The sequence below is a fragment of the Linepithema humile genome, chromosome 1, assembly GCF_040581485.1.
Source record: "Linepithema humile isolate Giens D197 chromosome 1, Lhum_UNIL_v1.0, whole genome shotgun sequence".
Lineage (NCBI taxonomy): Eukaryota > Metazoa > Arthropoda > Insecta > Hymenoptera > Formicidae > Linepithema > Linepithema humile.
In genome coordinates, this window is record NC_090128.1 from 42,996,566 (window position 1) to 43,016,293 (window position 19,728).

General features: G+C 31.1%; 3 protein-coding genes across 7 annotated transcripts; 2 read left to right on the forward strand and 1 right to left on the reverse strand.

The window, feature by feature from the left end:
• The first annotated feature begins 178 nt into the window (after positions 1-178).
• LOC105675063 (alkaline phosphatase 4) lies at positions 179-8,573 on the forward strand. Its single transcript, XM_012371862.2, has 8 exons — positions 179-557; positions 2,445-2,554; positions 3,228-3,448; positions 3,934-4,126; positions 5,665-5,831; positions 5,978-6,289; positions 6,691-7,111; positions 7,487-8,573. The coding sequence occupies exons 2-8, from the start codon at positions 2,470-2,472 to the stop codon at positions 7,717-7,719; spliced, it is 1,632 nt and encodes a 543-aa protein (XP_012227285.1). The 5' UTR covers positions 179-557; positions 2,445-2,469; the 3' UTR covers positions 7,720-8,573.
• A 35-nt stretch (positions 8,574-8,608) lies between these two features.
• LOC105674997 (putative protein MSS51 homolog, mitochondrial) lies at positions 8,609-11,348 on the reverse strand. Its single transcript, XM_012371726.2, has 2 exons — positions 11,149-11,348; positions 8,609-10,604 (listed from the first exon to the last, which is right to left on the reverse strand). The coding sequence occupies exon 2, from the start codon at positions 10,591-10,593 to the stop codon at positions 9,085-9,087; it is 1,509 nt and encodes a 502-aa protein (XP_012227149.1). The 5' UTR covers positions 10,594-10,604; positions 11,149-11,348; the 3' UTR covers positions 8,609-9,084.
• Positions 11,349-11,444: 96 nt separating this feature from the next.
• Positions 11,445-18,332, forward strand: LOC105675060 (solute carrier family 41 member 1-like). 5 transcript variants are annotated; one of them, XR_001101220.2, is made up of 8 exons: positions 12,156-12,358; positions 14,167-14,596; positions 14,814-15,285; positions 15,362-15,509; positions 15,579-15,781; positions 15,848-15,996; positions 16,105-16,376; positions 16,467-18,332. XR_001101220.2 is itself a non-coding variant. In XM_012371859.2 (8 exons), exons 3-8 carry the CDS (start codon positions 14,204-14,206, stop codon positions 16,288-16,290), a joined length of 1,551 nt encoding a protein of 516 aa, XP_012227282.1. In that variant the 5' UTR covers positions 12,156-12,358; positions 12,686-12,827; positions 14,167-14,203; the 3' UTR covers positions 16,291-18,332. The 5 variants fall into 5 exon arrangements, 3 of the variants coding, with proteins under 3 accessions (XP_012227283.1, XP_012227282.1, XP_012227281.1); XR_001101219.2 differs by having other exon boundaries at positions 18,172-18,332; XM_012371859.2 differs by adding an exon at positions 12,686-12,827 and having other exon boundaries at positions 16,105-18,332.
• Positions 18,333-19,728: the final 1,396 nt, after the last annotated feature.

Below are 19,728 nucleotides of genomic sequence, written 5' to 3' on the forward strand. Positions count from 1 at the left end.
TGGGAAAGATCCTGTGGCAAGATGCTTCGCGCTTCCGGGCGCACGAATTAATCTACTATATCGCGGACATAAGACAAAATGGCACGAAGCCGGTCAATTACGGTCGGATTAGCAATACATGAGGGGAATCCCCCTCCTCCCTTTCTGTACGCAGAATCTGCGTACCCAGTGTCCCTTGCACGCTTCACCACCTTGTGCACACACGATCTGCCACGGCCTTTGAAACGCTATATAAAGTGACAAAGCTGGCTCGTTGGCGGGCACGCTCCGGTATCTCGCTCAAGCTTTAAACTCACGCTTTCCGCCCGCGTCGCGCGATCCGAAAAGAAGTCAGACAGCCACGGGCGGCTTTTGCCACGATTCTATCGTTAGCTTATCGAACAGGAAAACGTCGTGTTTACGCGACGTGATTTAAAGGACGCCGCCAGTAGTACCGCGCGCTTCATTCCCGAGGATGTCACACATCATGTCGCACATCGCTGAGAATTGACACCGTTGAATTGACAAATCGAATTGACACTATCGAAGTGTTACACCACATTTACATTCCGTCTCACGTAAGTACAACATAATTTGTTATTTACAGTATGTAAGATTAAAGCTGCACTTCAAGGTGCGTGAAAAATATATGCGTCAAATCAGTCAGTTTGAATACTTAAGAGGCAGCAAACCAGGAACTGGGTCGACGAGTGACCCTATTCGTATGTACACGCTAATATTATGAGTGCGTAACGTGTGTCGTTTGAGCGACGTTCTGAAAAATTGTTAATTAATATTGTAGTGGAATGTTTTTCGAAAGACAAATCATTGAAGCATTTTAATATAGGAAATTTATAAGTATAAAATATACACATATTGAGAATATATTAAATATTAAAAATTAAATTGTCCACTTGTTTTTATTTAAACAAGATACAATATATTTCTTTAATTAATTTTAAAAAAGTTAAAAAGAAAAAACTCAACACAATTTAAATATAAAATATATGAAAAATTATTGAATATTGACAAGTATGTATTACAAATATTATATAATTTTACTGTGATTGCTATTTCAATGCTCTAATATATAAAGGTAGTATAAATTTGTTTAAGCTGGTTAATAAGCAGAAAACTTCTTTAAAGATGTCACATAGAAGATAAAAAATAAGCGCGTGTAACAAGTCATCGTATAATTACATTCAATTACATCCTGTCGTAAGCAACCAATTTTCAAACTATCCACTAAGTATCTATAAGAACGAAAACACTTTGCAAAGAAACGCAAAAGAAGAATTATGCAATTGTTTTTCTTTAAAACACACAAAGATACACTACCGCTCAAAAGTTTGGAGCACCTTACAATTTTTAAATAAAATTGTTTCTCACAGACATATTTATTTTATTAAAAATATCAATACTTATTTGCGAACGTACGTCTTTGGATAAAGTTTAAGGAAAATAACAAAAAATTACTTATATTTACAATGTTAGTGGGTAAAGTTAATTAAAAAATTATCGAAAAATTGTAGAATGCTCCAAACTTTTAAGCGGTAGTGTATATCGAAGAGTCGCACATAAACATTTACAATCGCTTATGTAAATATGAAAAAGCGGAAAATAAACGTGTGAAGAAACATTGATCAAGATTTCACGATGTAAGTTTTAAAATACATTTGAAGTTTAGTAATTTTATTAGCTCGATAACTGACTTTAGTATAGTTCCCCTTTGTCTACGATGGTCATTTAACGCAAAGCTAATGGTGCATCAAATTACGAACAGCTGATCGCGTCGGGCGAGCTACGATTTACGCTGACCGTAATGTCACACACTATACACTTTAATATCAATAAATGCGAATCACTGTAAAGATTGGAGATAATCGTGCAGCAATGAAATAATACGAGATGATGTAAGGATATGGAGACGATTTCTTATTTGAACTGTCTAATTTCTGTACAGACATTTCGCTGCAATTGAGAAATGCCAATAACATGAGGAAGTAAAAGTGATGGTATTTTTCCTTCATGTTTCTGAGGAGATATAATAAATTGTTAAAATAAATATTTACATAAAAAATTATATTTCCTGCAAAACTGTATCTTGAAGTTATGTAACATGAATTCAAAGATTTTCAAAATATACGTATGAAGTAGTGTGAAATAGACTTACGTTCTATTTTATCATTTATGTTGCGATATGTTGCAAAACTCTCATAATTCAAAATTTTTATTTTAAACATGTGTTTAAATTTGATAATAAACGCATAAAAGAATGTACACAATTTATGATCGACATTAAAAATAAAATAAGAAACAGATATATCGTTAAAATAATAGTCATTAAATTAATATTTTTTTTGAATAAATTTAATATTAATTGAAAATTCCGCAGCTTTGATAAGAAATATTAATCAATTTTTACCACTTACAAAATAATAAATTATTGATCTGATGTGTTGCAGGAAAAAAGAAAGAAGGACATTCATAATGAAGCTTTACATTTTGTTACTTTGCGTCGTGGCGGTTCTTAAAAACTCCGAAGCGCTGCCTAAAGGATCCACAGATTACGAAGGTTTATTATATTTTACATTATTCATTATATCATTTATCATTACATTATATCAATCTTTTTACTTTCTCTAATATTTGTGGAGTATATTATCTACAATTTTTATTTAATAAATTTTATTTAATAAATAAATACAATATATATGTATCAATTTTAAATGTGTAACGTGCAACTATTTGTTAATAATGCATTTAAAATTAATTTTTTTAAGAAAGCAGTTTGTTCTTAAACGAACATTTTACAAATATATGTTTTATCGTAGATTGACGATAAAATAACTGTGATACAAAGTTCATTTTTTATCAATTATTGTTGAGATTCCTGAATTTTTTTATTTAATAACAAACTATTTATAAGTTTAAAAAAATTAATGATTGATGAACGATAAGATATATGTTATAAAATAGTTTTTGTCTAAAATACAAAATTTTTCTTTACAATAATGAATAAAAAAATCTAACATTTTATCATTTTAACAACTAAATTATTATTTCAATCAATGTAGACCACAGCTCAATCTAAATGTTCTGATTGTTCAAATGTTTTCAAAGTATCTTTATGATGTCTTCAACGTATTAAATTGTATTGTAATTTGCACTTTATGATGGAAATAATATTTCTATATATAATGGATAGTATTTTTTGGCAACAAGGCGAAACTTTGATCTCTCATCAGATATGTCCTTTTGGCTGAAGTCTGGTCAAGAAACCCTGCATAAGATCCTGGCGCACCGGAACAACGAAAACCGTGCCAAGAACGTGATTATCTTTATCGGGGACGGTATGGGCCTGTCTACCATCACGTCCGGTCGTATCTACGTAGGTCAACTCAACGGCCAGACCGGTGAAGAATATCAACTCGCGTTCGAGAAGTTTCCCAACACTGGCCTCGCCAAGGTGGATATTTAAATTGCATCGATCGCGTCTTTAATCTCGGCGGTCTCGCGAGGCACAACGTTATTGGGAAATCCTGTCACGTTAAGCCGCTTAATTCCGCGCCTTTGATAAGGACACCGCGTTTATCCACGACGAGAAAATACGACAAACGCGGCGTCCGCATTACAATTAATCCTCGTCAATCTTGTAATCTCTTGATAAATGTAAAAATTCGTCTTTTGTGTGCATTTATCGTGCATCTACATTAACGATACAATTAACGCATTTGCCACCTTATCGAGAATGATAAAGTAATTAACAATTTTATCACATGGATCGATATTGTGCTTTGAAAATTTTGATTAATTAAATACCGATCAATAATGCAAAAAAGATTCTTTTTTAATCCATTTTTTATTATTGGCTACCAAAATTACGTGTACATAATTAAATATAATTACAATTATCTTATGATTATTATGTTAATTTACTTATTTATTATGTAGACTTACAATGTGGACAAGCAAGTGCCTGATTCTGCGGGAACAGCTACTGCTATCTTTTCCGGCGTAAAAAGCCGATATAGAGTTATTGGATTGGATGGCAGAGCCGAGGTTAAAAACTGTGATAAAAAAATTAATGAAGTTAGCAAAGTGACAACAGTAGCAGATTGGGCGCAACAATCTGGCAAAGACACAGGTGAGAACCTTGATTTCTGAAGGCTATACAGTATCTTCCTTCTTTATCTCTTAAGAATTGCAGAATTATATGTACACTTTATTTTATCTTTATATATCACAAAAAAAAACGTCGCTTTTGACTTCATTAGTTTCGAATTTTTTATAATGTTATATATAAGAGATCAGTTTCACAGATAAGAAAATTTTTGTAATTTAATATTTGAATTATAAGCAACTTCACTGAAAATGAAACCTTAAGAAAAACTAATTAAGAATTTAATCGTAATAATAGAATAACAATAGTTTATCAATTGCTGTTTGAAACTTTGATTGGGCAACGAGTAAAACGGAGAATTTAATCGATAACTTATATTCATTGCGGTGAAATCGATCCTTGACATATAAGGTTGCGCTTTCGCTAGTATTGAAAAATATTTCAACAATTCTTAGAAGATTGAAAATAATTTGAAAGAGTAAAATAAGAATCATTCACGCATCGTTGATTATTGTCGATTGATTAAGCTGTCGACTTTACACAGCTTGAGATATCGAGTAAGATAACGAATTTTACAATTGTATTTTTGTTATTGATGTGGAAATAAGCTTATGTAGTCTAATTTGATTATAAATATAACGATAATGTACACCGATTAGAATATAATTAACTATATTTTAATAATTTAATAGGTTTTTTTTAATATTCTTGATTTGTTTATGCTATATTTGATATGCACATTCATGCTGTGCATACGGCAGTTTTATACAATTTGATGTTTAATGAAAATCAATATGAAACAAACAAGACTTTAGATCAAAATATTATTATTAACTTCCAGTTAATATCATGGCAAAAATATAATTTATACATACTTTTTAAAATTAAGAAATTAATTTGTCACATTTTTAATTAACTAAACGTAGTATTTTTAAATTTTAAATTGAAAATGCGCTTTAATTAATAAAGTTTAATTTTTGTACGAATTAAACTATTAAAAATACATGTAGAAATGACACTAAAATACAAATATTGCATTTACGTAACATAGTACGCGAAGCGAGTCAATTTTATAAAGAACACGTGTCACGCATGATCAGTTATTCTATTAATGTAAGTGTTGGTACTGAGTGGACCTTGTTGTCATACACAGTGAAAGTGCTTAATAAACGAGGAGGTCATGAGTCGACCTTCTACCTTATCGAGGACGATTAGTCGTCTGTGACTGATTTCTACTTTGACAAAATAATAAAGAGCTTTTTGTATGACAATCCGAGTCGCTGATTCAACACATTTCTTTTCTGGTATATCTTGACATTTTGCCGGTAGTTGTTTTATGCGAATAAATCAGCATAAAAATATATTTCACAGGCGATAAATTGTGACGTAATATAATATGCATATATTATATTGTAATGCAATATTAATATTGATCGTAAATATTAATATAATTTTGGTATAGGCATAAAAGGGCCCAAATTACGAAAGTCCTGAGTTAACACTGATATCACGTCACTGAATAAGCAAATTTCAGAAATAATTTGTGTACGATTAATTAACAGGATTTGTTACTACTACTCGCATCACCCATGCTACTCCTGCGGGGCTTTACGCACATACTAATAGTCGAGATTGGGAGTGTGATACCTCGATACCGAGAAATCAACAGGATTGTGCCAAGGATATCGCGAGACAACTCATCGAAGATGAACCGGGAAGTCAATTTAAGGTATTCTGTCGCATCTACACTCTTGCTGTCATAAAAATTAATATAATTTTAAAATTAACATATTTTATTATAAGAGCATATAATAATAGTAGTAGATTTTTTATCAAAAAATATTACGTTCTAATATTGACAATATTTATTAAAAGGTTATTATGGGTGGCGGTGCACAATGTTTGGGCGTGAGAGTGGAACCGATTGATCCTGATGGCTGTCTGCGATCTGATGGTAGAAATTTAATAAAGGACTGGAAAATAACGCACCCGAAAGGAAAAGCCGTCAACAACACGGAGGATCTTATGTCCATCGACATCACCGACACGTCGCACATCCTTGGCGTATTTTCGCCTAGTCATATGCCCTATCACACCATGAAGACTGCGGAGACGCCCTCATTATCGAACATGACAATGCAAGCTATAAAATTGCTAAAGAAAAACAAAAAAGGATTTTTGCTAATGGTCAGTAATCCTCATTAAACCACATTGAATATTTATACCGATCGCAAATCAAATTGCGAACGAGCATTATGCGCTCAATGAATATTGAAATTATATTAATGAAATAGATACGTTAATCAAAATTGCGCATTAAAGAATTCTAGCGGACTAACTGATAATGCAATTCTTATGCAAATTACATGATCATGACCATTTTCATGTAATGCATTGCTAGACGCGTATTCTTAGGGTTTTATCTTCCCGGATGCCTGTCAAGGTTGCATTACTTGAGCGCATAATTCTTTACGCAATTTTATGAGAGCGTCGCAATTGCCTAATTAGAAATTGTAGGAAATAGCATATCTATAGTTGACAAAATCACATAATAAAACATTAATGTGGTTTAATTTTTAATGTTCTAGGTTGAGAGTGGCAAAATCGATATAGCCCACCACGCAAATTGGCCGCAATTGGCCCTTCGCGAATTGTACGAGCTCGAGGAAGCGGTTAAGGTAGCTCTTCGACTGGTAAACTTGGAAGAGACATTGATCATCGTTACTGCCGATCACTCACATTCGTTCACGCTGAATGGATATCCCACGAGAGGCAACAATATTTTGGGCTTTGGCAACAAACCTGACCAGAAGCCATATGAGACGCTTTCTTACGCCAACGGTCCGGGATACTTCTATCATCGAAGAAACGACAGCAAAAACGTCAATGAGACCTGGAGAAAAATTGAAGAAGATCCGAATCGTGACGATCCCTTCTACAGGCATTTTGCTCCCATTTATCTCAAAGACGAGACGCATGGTGGCGAAGACGTTGGGGTTTACGCAATTGGTAAGAAATACAATATTTTAAAATTTCTGCTAACAATATAATTTTTATGTTTGCAAAAGAACCAATCTAGTGTCTATAAAAAATTACATTTACAACGTATATTAATTTAGCCCGCTATCACTTTAATTATTCAATTCATTCAACAAAAAATAGTGCAAAATAATATTTTGAGATACTATTTTAGGGTACTTTATAACTAGCAAATTAGTATAACTTACAAAAAGTTAAAAAAATGTTGTTAATTAAATATTATTTTTGCACATTTATAATACTTTGGAATTAAGAGAATTAACATCGAATAAAGAAAATCTTTAATTGTTTATTTCCGGAAATAACAGTTTCAAATGCGGTGTAATAAATAATATTTTTTTTTAGGTCCCTACGCACACTTGTTTCGAGGCACTTTTGAGCAGAACTACATTGCTCACGCCGTGGCATACGCAGCGTGCTTTAAAGACTGGCCATCTCATTGTGATAACGCTTACCATCGTTATTTCTATGACATTAATATGGCACCAAAAAAAGCGAAATTTAATTCAGCAGTACAAAACACCATATCATTAGCGGCTTTGTTGATTTTCGTGTTGATAACGTTTGTACGGCTATAATAAACGATAACAATCGCTTTTTTATAGTCGAATAAATGATTTCTTATAATCCGCGAGAATAATTAACTTAAACAAATTAGTGTTAGTACAAATAGTTTTAATTTTAAGATTTTTTTATATGTACAAAAAGATTATTTTAAATATTCTTTTTTGCACACCTACTATCTTTTAACACGTTCACAACGTAAACTATTCTTTAAATCCATTCCTAAGGATGTAAATTTTGATGAAAATATAAAATAGTTTTTAGATCTTATTTAAAAATAAAAGATTTTTTGATATTATAATTTTTATACTTTTGGTGTATACAAATTTTTCGCAAAAAACCAGTAATAGATAAACATGAGAAGTTGGAAGCTATCAATAAATCATCACCGATGTCGCTAATATTAATAAGTTAAAAACAATAAATTGTGATAACAAATGTATACGATTGTTTCAGATGTTTTCTTTTACTACTTTGCATATTTTTCTTATAGTATAATGTAAATGTAATTATACTGTACGATATATTATTTTTCATAATTTTATTTATTACAATGTTTAAGTACGAACGCAATGTATTTTTTTAAATTATCGTAACAATAACAGGTTTAAACCTGAAGAAAAATTGAGTTGCAATTTGCTGTGAATATGCTGCTCACTTTTATAATATTTAAACATAATAATAAAAGAAAATAAAATAATATTAAATTGTAATATAAAAAAAAACACATGTTATTTATTTATATTTCGAATACAAATACATTTAAAAACTGCCGTTGAATTATCATGAATAAAGTTTATGATAATGTTATATATAACGAAAAATTGTGAATATTGCTATTTCAAAAAGAATAAAATTGTTTTATGTATATTTTGATATTTACTTAAACAAAATAATTATTCCTATTAGTATATGCATATATGTTAATATATATATATATTAATACCCTACATAACAATATACATATTTTGTTATAACTAGATAAAACAGTTATGAGTTGAATACTTCGACCGTGCAATACGTAAATTATAATTATGCTACGGTTGAAATAAAATTTCTCATTACATTGTTCGTAAATTTCATGTTACAGCAATTTTAAATTTAAATTGTACATTATAATTCAATCTAATTAGAAATAAAACTACTAAAAATATTGATATATATATATAGAATAAAAAAGTCAACAAAAAATATGTATCAAATAAGCAAAAAAGTTTGTGCGATTTTCTATATTAAATTTTTTTTAATATTTAGTGTAAAAAATCACACCAAAACTTTTTTACTATATGTTACAATCCATTTTTCCTCAAATATTCAAAAAAGAAACTTATATGGTATTAAATGCAAAATAAGTTCAAGGAAATTTTTTACAAATTTTTTTACGATTTTCCCTTTATGATAGCGAGATAGTAATTTTTATAGATAAGTGGCACCGTATCGTCGCTGACAAAATTTCTATCAGGTTTGATCGAAGCAAATGGATTTTTTCGTGGCTCCAAAATCGTTTCCACATCAGCAATCGATTTTATCCTGATCATTTCCCGAGGTATTTCGTGCTTTGTATAAGACGTTACACAAACGGGAACTTTTGTTTTACAAATTTTCTTTATCGTCTCCGGCCACGTGTCTCTGCCATCAAAACCAGTTTCTCGATAAAGTCCCGGATTAAAGAGACACACAATGTGCGGTTTTATAAATTGTTCGGAATGATAAAAATCGTGATAGAATTTTCCAGGATGAAATGAAACTTTCACGCGTCGATTGGATGATTTACACGCCGGACACATCTTTACAGCGGTCAATAAATTTAATGGTACCATTGGCAATCGCATTTCCGGGCCAATAAACATTAATCTAAGATGCTTCAAATTCGGTAGCAAATGTAAAAAAAATGTTTCCCACACGTACAAATTTATACACTCAAAGTGAAATTCGGCGCCTATTATGTGAACCACGAGAGTGTCGATAATCTCCCAATCTTGGCAAGAAATTTGCATGGAATATAATGTTGTCAATGGAATGGTTGATATATGAGACAAGCTGCAATACGTGTAACAGTCCATGCTGCGATAATATGTCGAACAACTATAAAGTTGCGCCATCAATGTATCTAAATTATTCGGCATATAAAGTGGGCTTTTCTGAATAGTATCCGGAATCTCGGGATTTACATACCCGTTTTTATGTTGCATGATCAATATTCTCCCAAACACTTGGAATTCCCGACACCACTCTTCGTGTCCGCTTTTATGATTTTCGCAAAACAACTCGATTCCGCATATCGAACAGCACCTCAAATCCTTTGAGAAACAACGACAGCTGCGACAAACGCGAGGGTAGAGAAGTATCTCTTTTTCCCATAACTCAAGAGACCTGACCAAGCGGCATTCTACAATCTCAATTAGTTTTAGCCGATAAACACGATAATCGTCTGCGGTGAGTTTCGGAAGTAATGACAACCCTTCGCCGGTTGTACAAACTTCGGTAAGAAGTTTGCACAAGTCGCGATGCTTTGACCAGCCTTCCTTCTTGTGTTTGACAGTGCAATAAGAAACCATGCCACAAGATTCGCAAGTTTCCTTCGATCGCTCCATGCAGATCAGGCACAAGTTCGACACAAAGACAAAACGCGGCCAGAAGTTCAGCTCGAGGGTATCTTCCTCTTCGTCGCTGTCGTCCGACGCTCGATGCTGCGTGGAATGCACGAGTGGCAATTTCATACGCGAGTAAACGTCAATCACAGTTTTGAGAATGAAAATATTTTCTTCTTTCTGTTCTACTATTTCTTTTTTATCAGAATTGGATTTTTCTGTTTTTTTTATATTACTTTCATAGATTTTTTGTGTAACACCGGAAATCTTTTTTGCATTCTTTTTTCTGCGACCCATTGTCGAAAAAACTGAAATAACGATAAAATAAATATAGTGAATTCCAAAGATTTTTATTAGTAGAATTTATTCATATCAATAAATTAAATAATCGCATTTATATTATTGATATTACAAATAAAATAAATTAAAATATGATTTAAATTTTCGAAAGCTATTGTAAATTATGTAATTTAAAAAATCAGAGTGTTTTAAGTCCTGCCAAAGAATATATATAGATTATAATTTTACTATATTACAGCACAGAGTGATGTTTCATGCGCATGTTCTGTAATTAACAAATCAAGTGTGCTGTAAACGATAATAATTAAACACAACCGCTACATGCTCTACTTGCGTTTAATGGCCTATTCTATTTCTATCCAAAAGAGAAAACAATTATTTCCCAATTTAGCGCATACCATATTCCGTTAAATGTTACATTATTATATCGAGTATTCATTCATTTGAAATTTCAAACGCATTATTAACATTACTGCTCTTTGCATACGTTACATTAATAAATACAATAAATTGTATATAAGTAGGCAAATTATTAAACATTTAAATTCTTACCTTATTAAATTCTTTATCCTTCAGAAGCCGCAATATTTTATTTGAAAAATTTTATACACAATACGTAAAAAACGCTGTGTTAAAAACAATACTGTGCAATGTATTACCAAAATTACTTTAATTTAAAGACTCGTTCACAATTTTGAGTTGCAATTTTTTCTTAGCACAAATTATCAGACGTCTTGATTGTTCAGGGCACTACAAGCTTTTGTCAGGGCATGAATACGTCGATGGGCACTATGCCTAGTTGCCCGGATATAAAGTATTTCAAGCACTACATGCTGGCAATGGTATAAGCGGGTAGTCGTATTCGAGCATCGTGTGACGTGAGAAAGCATTACATCTTTTTGTTAGAACATCTGATAGTCGGTAACTAATAAGCAATAAAATAGCTTTGACATTCTTCTGATTTGCATAGTGTATAGCATAATGTACAGTTTGTATAATTAATATAACTAAGAAATATATATGTACCAATTAACATAGATGTATATGCCATATGTGTGCAAGCTATTATTAACGCTACAGATCATGTCCGGAGGTGAATTTACAAATTCATTCTCTTGCGCTTTTGCGTGCATGCGCGTCGTTTTATCACATGAGTATTAATATAATATAAGTAGATATATATTTTTTTTATATGTATTTAAAATACTTTTATAAATATTCAATAAATACTCTTATAATTTTATATAATCACACTTGTACTAATATACAAAGAATATCTGCAGTAATCAGTTTTATTTTTCTATTCAACTCATATGATACAATTAGCGCTTTCTTTTTAATTTTTTAATAAAATTGACAGCGTCTCTTTAAACATATTACATTGTAAGTTTTATATTTGATGTATTTTAATTAACTAATAAGTTTAAGTTTGGATTCAAAGTACAGGTAAAAATGGTCTTTATATTTATTCGAATAATAGAAGCGTTCAAGTTTGTCATATTCTGTATTTGGAAACAAACTTCAATTGCGAGAACTTCGAGAATCGACTAGTCATCCGATAGTATCGAACCTGCGTAAGACGTGATTGATGATTGCGCTACGCGTGAGTACGTGGTGCTATCATCGGTGGGTTAGGATCAGTAGGAAATCGTCGAAAGATTTTTTTAAGGAGTTTGTGATTGTTTTGAATATTTCACACGGAATCTGTACTTATGAATGGCCGATGGATCAGCACACGAAAAAGAATCGTTGTGCATTCGAGGTATGTAGTGCATTTTGAGGTTATGGCAGCCGAACTGTCAAATAATAATGTGGATAAAAAAATTGTTTTTTCGTTAAAATTCTCTTATAAAGATCATTTCAAAGATATCAAATTTTTTAACAAAATTTTACGTGCATTTATACGGTATAATTATATTTTATGTACGATACAACTTTTGTATAAAAGTTATAGCATTCAGTGCAAATATTTTGAGACACGAAGAAATGTATTTTGTTTCAGTAATAGAAAAAAGAATATTATTTTAAAAATTCTGTTTAGAAAACAATATTAAAAATTTAAAGAATATTGATTGAAAAAATGTTACAGTATCGTAAACACAGCAACATTTTAAAGAGAGAAACGAAGACAGTAGTAAATGAGGTGCAGTAATTAAAAAATATGGCAGATTTTAAGATCTTAAATATAAAATATTTATATAAAATTATGAAGTATGAAATTAAATTTAAAAGTAAGTTTATACAACATATATGGATTGAATTTGTTTGTTACTCTTGCGTAAAATATTGTGATAACTGTTTAACAGCTGATTACATGTTTTTATGAGTCACTTTATTTGCATGCTTTTGGTTTACGTATGTGTTTTTATGTATAGTAGTAATCTGCTTTTATCAGAAATGAATGGCGAAACACTGTTATAATTATACTTATCGGAGAAGGATATGTGAATTTTGTGGTACAAGAAGTAGTGTAGTAGTTTTACATTTCAACTGAATAGATTACTGATTTGAAAAATAAAATATAAAATATCCAAGTGTAAAAATAATATTTGCATATTGTTTATGTATATAAATAAATGTATTTAATAAATATTTTCCATTATTTTAATAAATTAATTAATTAGATTTCAAATTTTGTTGCTCATTATTCTTTGCTTAATTAATCAATTTACAGATTATTTATAAAAATTGCAAATGATGAGTATTATTCATATGTCGTTATGTGATTTTTTTGTATAGATATCAGATATATCACGATCACATAAAATTATTTCGAAGTTGCTGTAATAAGAACATAAGTTTGCTGTACGATTCACTTCGAAATGTTGCGTATGCGCTTGTAGCAGACTGTACAATACAGCTAAATAAAAAGGAGAAATCAGTAGCTTACAAAATCAGGGGTTTAAATTAGCAGATCTAAATTAGAACCAGCTCTAGCACCAGATTAGAATGGGCGCGACGATATATTCGTCGCTTACGTGATTCTTATTGCATTCTAAATCATCACTGGCGTTAGATAACAGTACTATCAGTGTCGCAGGAAAGATTCATTTTTTACATTCAATTTTTACAAGTGCCGGATATTTGATTACAAATGTTATAAAGTGTATCTGCTGTCTTGTTTTGAATAATCATTATTATGCAATATTAATCACTATTAAGGAAAGTATCATTATTATTTCTTCTATTAAATTATTTTATTTTCATATTTTACTTTATTTATATATGTAATTTGTGTTAGCATTAAATATTATATAAATGATAATATAAATGTTAATATAAATGTTAATATAAATAATAATAAAAATTATGGGAAATATACATATATGTATATTAAATATTCTTTACATATAAAATATTTTTTATTATAAAATATTTTTATCAAAAACTAATTCCAAGCATGTTTCACGCTGTTTTTTAATTGAAATTAAATGATCTCTAATTATTTAAATTTACTGATAATATTTAATTCATAAAAAGTTATCATTTAGATCAAATGTAATCTCATTTAAAAAATTCACAAATAAATTTTCCTGTAATTGATCTAACGAGGCGTTTAATTTTTGGCAGCAATCGCCGGTAATCAGCGAAACGAAAACTAACAAGGATGAGCCATGCGAAGGTACAAAAAGATTATCGTAGGCATAGTGAAGTCCGTTATAGAAAAATAGGAAAGAGAAATTTGCCACCGAATAAAATGGTGGGATTGGGCAGCGACGAGTTGTTTATTTCAAACATTGTCGATGTGAACAACATGGAATTGGAAATTAGCTCCGAAGATGAGAGTGACGAAAACGAGAGTGATATAAGACGGCTGATACCGTCGCCGGTGGATAACGAGAGCGTCAATTATAACGGCGGAAAAAGGGATAATCAGAGGGATGAAACGGAAAACGTAGACGACGAAAACGTCTGGTCTATATCCATCCAGATGTTCATACCTTTCTTGCTTGCTGGTTTTGGCATGGTCGCAGCCAGTTTGCTACTAGATGTGGTGCAGGTATTGAAAATTAAACCTTTAAAATTTTTGTAAGAATCATAAATATGCATTTTTGAGAAATTTTGAAACAAAATATTAATAAATTATTGTATTAATAAATTGTTGCCTATTAAGAGTTCTTTATTTTATTTTAGAAATTATAAATTTTTAGTTTAATCTATTAATAAGATTTCAAGAATGACAAATCTGATCTCATGAATGTTATATTGTATTTCAGCATTGGCCAGTGTACCAGGTGGTATCCGAGGTATACATATTAGTTCCTGCATTATTGGGCTTGAAGGGAAATTTGGAGATGACATTGGCCTCTAGGCTGTCGACTCAGGCTAATTTAGGACAAATGGATACAAAAAAACAGCAATGGACGTTAATTGTTGGTAATTTAGCCTTAATCCAGTGTCAAGCTATGGTGGTAGGCTTGCTGGCATCCTTGGCTGCTGTTATCCTTGGTTGGGTTCCGGAGGCTCACTTTGACATACATCACGGACTCTTACTGTGCGCCAGTGCCTTGGTCACCGCTTCCGTAGCCAGCTTTCTACTTGGCCTCGTGATGGTTGCGGTCATACTACTGTCACGACAAATGAATATCAATCCTGACAACGTTGCCACCCCAATCGCGGCCTCTTTAGGGGATTTAACTACTTTAGCTCTTTTATCCTGGATCGCTTCTTTATTATACAATGCAATAGGTATAAACTATAAAACAATTTATATCTTTTCATGCTTCTGCTATACTTGAATATTAATAAATCTGTATTTTTGCAGGTTATGCTCCATGGATAGCCCCAACATTAATAGCATTTTGTGTATTTGTAACTCCCATATGGGGTTACATAGCAGCTAGAAATCCATTTACTAAGGAAGTATTGGATTATGGCTGGACGCCTGTGATATCCGCAATGTTAATCAGCAGGTGAATATTTTTGTGTATTTGATGCAAGATTTCATTGGACGAACACTTAACGAATAATATTAATTTCAGTCTTGGTGGACTGATTTTGGACTATACCATATCCAGTTACAAGGGCATAGCGGTTTTTCAATTAGTAATTAATGGCGTTGGGGGAAACTTGGTCGCTGTTCAGGCCAGTAGAATATCGACGTCTTTGCATAAAGATTACAATACGGGTGTTCAAGGAACTCTCAACGTTTGCATTAGTCCATTCCATGCGTTTTTCGCTAAAGGTAAGTTTATGTAAAGATTTGTATAAAATTTATTATTGCGAATTTAACAAAAAATATTCATCACAGGAGGACACGCGAGGACGGCTAGAGTATTACTAATGATGGTGATACCGGGACATTTGATCTTTAGTTATACCATTAGTTACCTTCAAGCAGGACATACCTCGTTTACTCCTATATTTATTACGATATATTTGATTGCTGCAATGTTACAGGTATGATAAAGATTAATCTATATTTATATTCATTGACGTAACTCTTACAATTTATCTTTATAATTTAAAAATAAAATTAGAATCAAATTTGCTCCATTTGATTTCTAGGTCGTTTTATTGTTGTACATTGCACAAATGATGGTTGTTTGGATGTGGACGCGAGGTATGGACCCAGACAGTTCCGCAATACCATACTTAACAGCGGCTGGTGATCTTATAGGAACTGCACTTCTCGGAATTGCTTTCCATATTCTTTATGCTATAGGCGACGGCGATTCTGATGTAGGAGATTGATTGGTCCGAAAATTCGTGCAATACTCTGAATTTTTCGTAATCTTACAGGTTATAGTCTTCAAAACCATTTTTAAAAAGTGAATACGGTAAGAAGTTTGATTTGAACTTACAATGTTTGCAATGCCGCAGCGTCGATTGTGATTCGATATCGATTATCAGTGACACTTTCATTACAGTGAGTTTTACTTTTGAAATAAAACTAGATACAAAATTACTTGACATCTCTTTGTATAGAGAGTATGTTAAGAGTACAAATTAAATTAAGTATATATTTATTAGAACTATATTGGACGCAAGAAAGAAAGATGCAGTATTAATAATATTGATACCACTTTGTCAAATTACGTTCTAACAAAATCACGAAAATTAAAATAAACAAATAACGACAAATCTTGAAATAAAAGTGTGGTATGTATGTTAATATATACCATGAGCCAATTGTAAATAAATGCATATATTCCTATATTTTATGCTATATATATATTCAAAAGTATTGTCATATAATATTTTTTTAAGCTTAATCGTTTTCTTTAAAAAATGCCTATACATTGAGCTATAATATATAACTTTATTTGATTGTAAAAAAACCCAATAAATGCATATAACAATATTAATCTATGTACTAATTAAATAATAAATTAGTATTTTGTATTATTTTTTATATAACTGCTTTTATGGAACTTTATACATCTTATATCAGATTCGATATAATACTGGAATAAATTAAAATGTTACACTCAAATTCAGATTTTTATAAATTTTTCTACGCTCTGCATTTTTAAATCCTTTTGCTACAAATTTTTTGAGTATATATATTTAGCTCTTTCAGGGTGGGATTTTTATGTAAAATAATTAAATTTTAGTAAAACAATTTATTAAATTATAAAAAAATGTACGCGTACACATATATATACATATACATGTACATGGATGGTCGTCCAAATGAAATATAGACTACATGAATAGTTGTCGATAATACAAAAACATGAGAAAAGAATGTTAGTCTATAATTTATTTGGGCGATCTATATATCAATGAAAAATATACTCTACCAAGATAAAAAGAAGTAGCCTAATAATAATCGAGAGGTCTAAGAACTGTGATGACAAGACACTCCAAATCAAAACTGACACTAATGTTAAGTAACGGAAATATGAAATAAAATCGAAATAGTTTGAAATCATTAAATTTTTTTCTTAATGAATATAAATAAAATATTTAATTTTGTTTTTAAAGTATTTTTATTCTATCTATTTTTAATTTTAAATATATTTTCGTACATTTATTTATTTGAACATTTGAGAATGATAATTTTGAGTCTTCAAAATCTATCCTGAAAGAGTTAAGCTAACTTGTAATTAAAAGAATTAAGAAAAAATTTATATTATAATTAATTCATGTACAAACGTAATTAGACAATGTGCATCTTATGTTTCATATTTTTTCAAAGAAAAAAACATAAAAAAAGAACAATTGTTACAGTATTTTATATTTATTAGAATTATTATTATTAATTTAGGAACATGTTTAATAGAGTCTTAAACAATAATATAAAAATAGTATTTATGAGATAAATATATGTCACACTTTTCTCCTTTTAAGTGTCACTGAAAAAGATGAAGTACCAAGTAAATGAATGTTTTTTGTTATAGTATTGTTAAGTGTTTTTACTATTAAACAATTTTATATATTAAATAATATTAGGTAGAAATAATTCGTTTACTTGCAATGAAATTGAAAGTGTGATATCTGTGCAATAAATTAATTACAATGTTTTATTGATGCTCATATACATATAAAATATGGAAATCAATTAAACTGATTTATTGAAAAATTCTCCGTACAGAAAATAAAATACTGAACTTTATTAACATTTTCTAGTGCCTACAATGCACATACAATGACGATGGAAGACTATGAAAGTCTGAAGTAAGGGCACCGTATAAAAAAATTTATAATGTACTATATATAAATAGTAAAAATTCTAGCACAACAATTTGTTACGTTTGTACGAAATAATAAAGTCTTTTCTGAATGGATAATTGATGCGAATTATATTTCATTTAATTATTTTCTTACATAAATTATACACAATTATACACTGCATGGTAAGAAACCAAATAATTAGAAATATATTACATCCACGAGGAATTAAATAACTTTATACATTTTTAATAAATATACAATATATTAATTTATATTTCAATTTTGCATCACATTCTTTACGTTCAACTGCATATTAAATTCATGATATTTTTCTTTCATCAAAACGTGCAAGTAATTCACAGATAGCCGGAAATTTTTGCAAATTTACGAATTGCGGGTACAAATGACTTTTTCCCAATTTACGCATTGACGCGTGAGAAGTGTTCACCTACGCATACACACACGTGCACAGTGCGGTGCCTGTGCACCGGTCACGACAGTAGTAGAATCCGTGCCTTTTCGGCTCCAGTTTAGAGCCCCGTCACACATCCTCCCGCTCGTTCTCGCTCGTAACCACCTACATCGTAATCGCGCCGCACGCTTCGTATCTCGTGTGTGCGTCGGTTCATTCATCCACGTCGTGTCCGCGTGTGCACGTGCGCGTGATACACGCACACGGACACGACGGCGATTCGCGCGGTCAAGCCCGACGACGACGACGACGACGATTCGCGCGGTCAAGCCCGACGACGACGACTGTGAATGAAATAGTTGGATCTGTCAGTGCCAACTATCGCGCCGTTCCCGGTGTACACGGTGTCTCTCTTAGATTTTATCTATTATCGTGCACGTTATGCACGCGCGTAAGGGGTGGTAAGCGGCCGCGAAAAGAGAGCGATTAGTCTGACCTAAAGGTCGCGCACCCGTTTAGAGATCAAAACCGTTTTTAATATCGGTGAGTTCGATTCTTGATATTGTCGACGCGAAAAGAAGACAGTGATTGCAGTGACGGACTGTATATAACGGTCTATAGAAAATAATCTAAAAAAAAAAGTTGCCGGCGTTATTAGAGAACAAGAGTAATATCAATTATAATAGAAAAAAAAAACTAAAAACGCGCGCGCGAATCTTGACTAAATACAGTAAAATTTTTTAATTTTTACATTTTTTTTTCTCTTCTCTTTGCTTAGATAGAAATTCTTAAAAAAATTTTATTTTTCATTTATTGTGTCTTATTATTTTTATTTTAAATATAGCAACTAAAGTACAGCCAAAGGAATATATCTTGCAATTCGACCCTGAACTACTTTTACAATCATTGAATTATATTGACGAGGGTTATTATTTCTAAATTCTCTAAAGTTAAATTAATTTCAGTTCTTACGCGCTATCTTTCATCGGGGTTTATACTTTTTCATATACTTTGTAAATCATTGATATTTTGAAAAAATGTCAACCAAGTGATAGTATCGCGAGACGATCGATGAGGAATATGAAGTAATTGACTGCGCG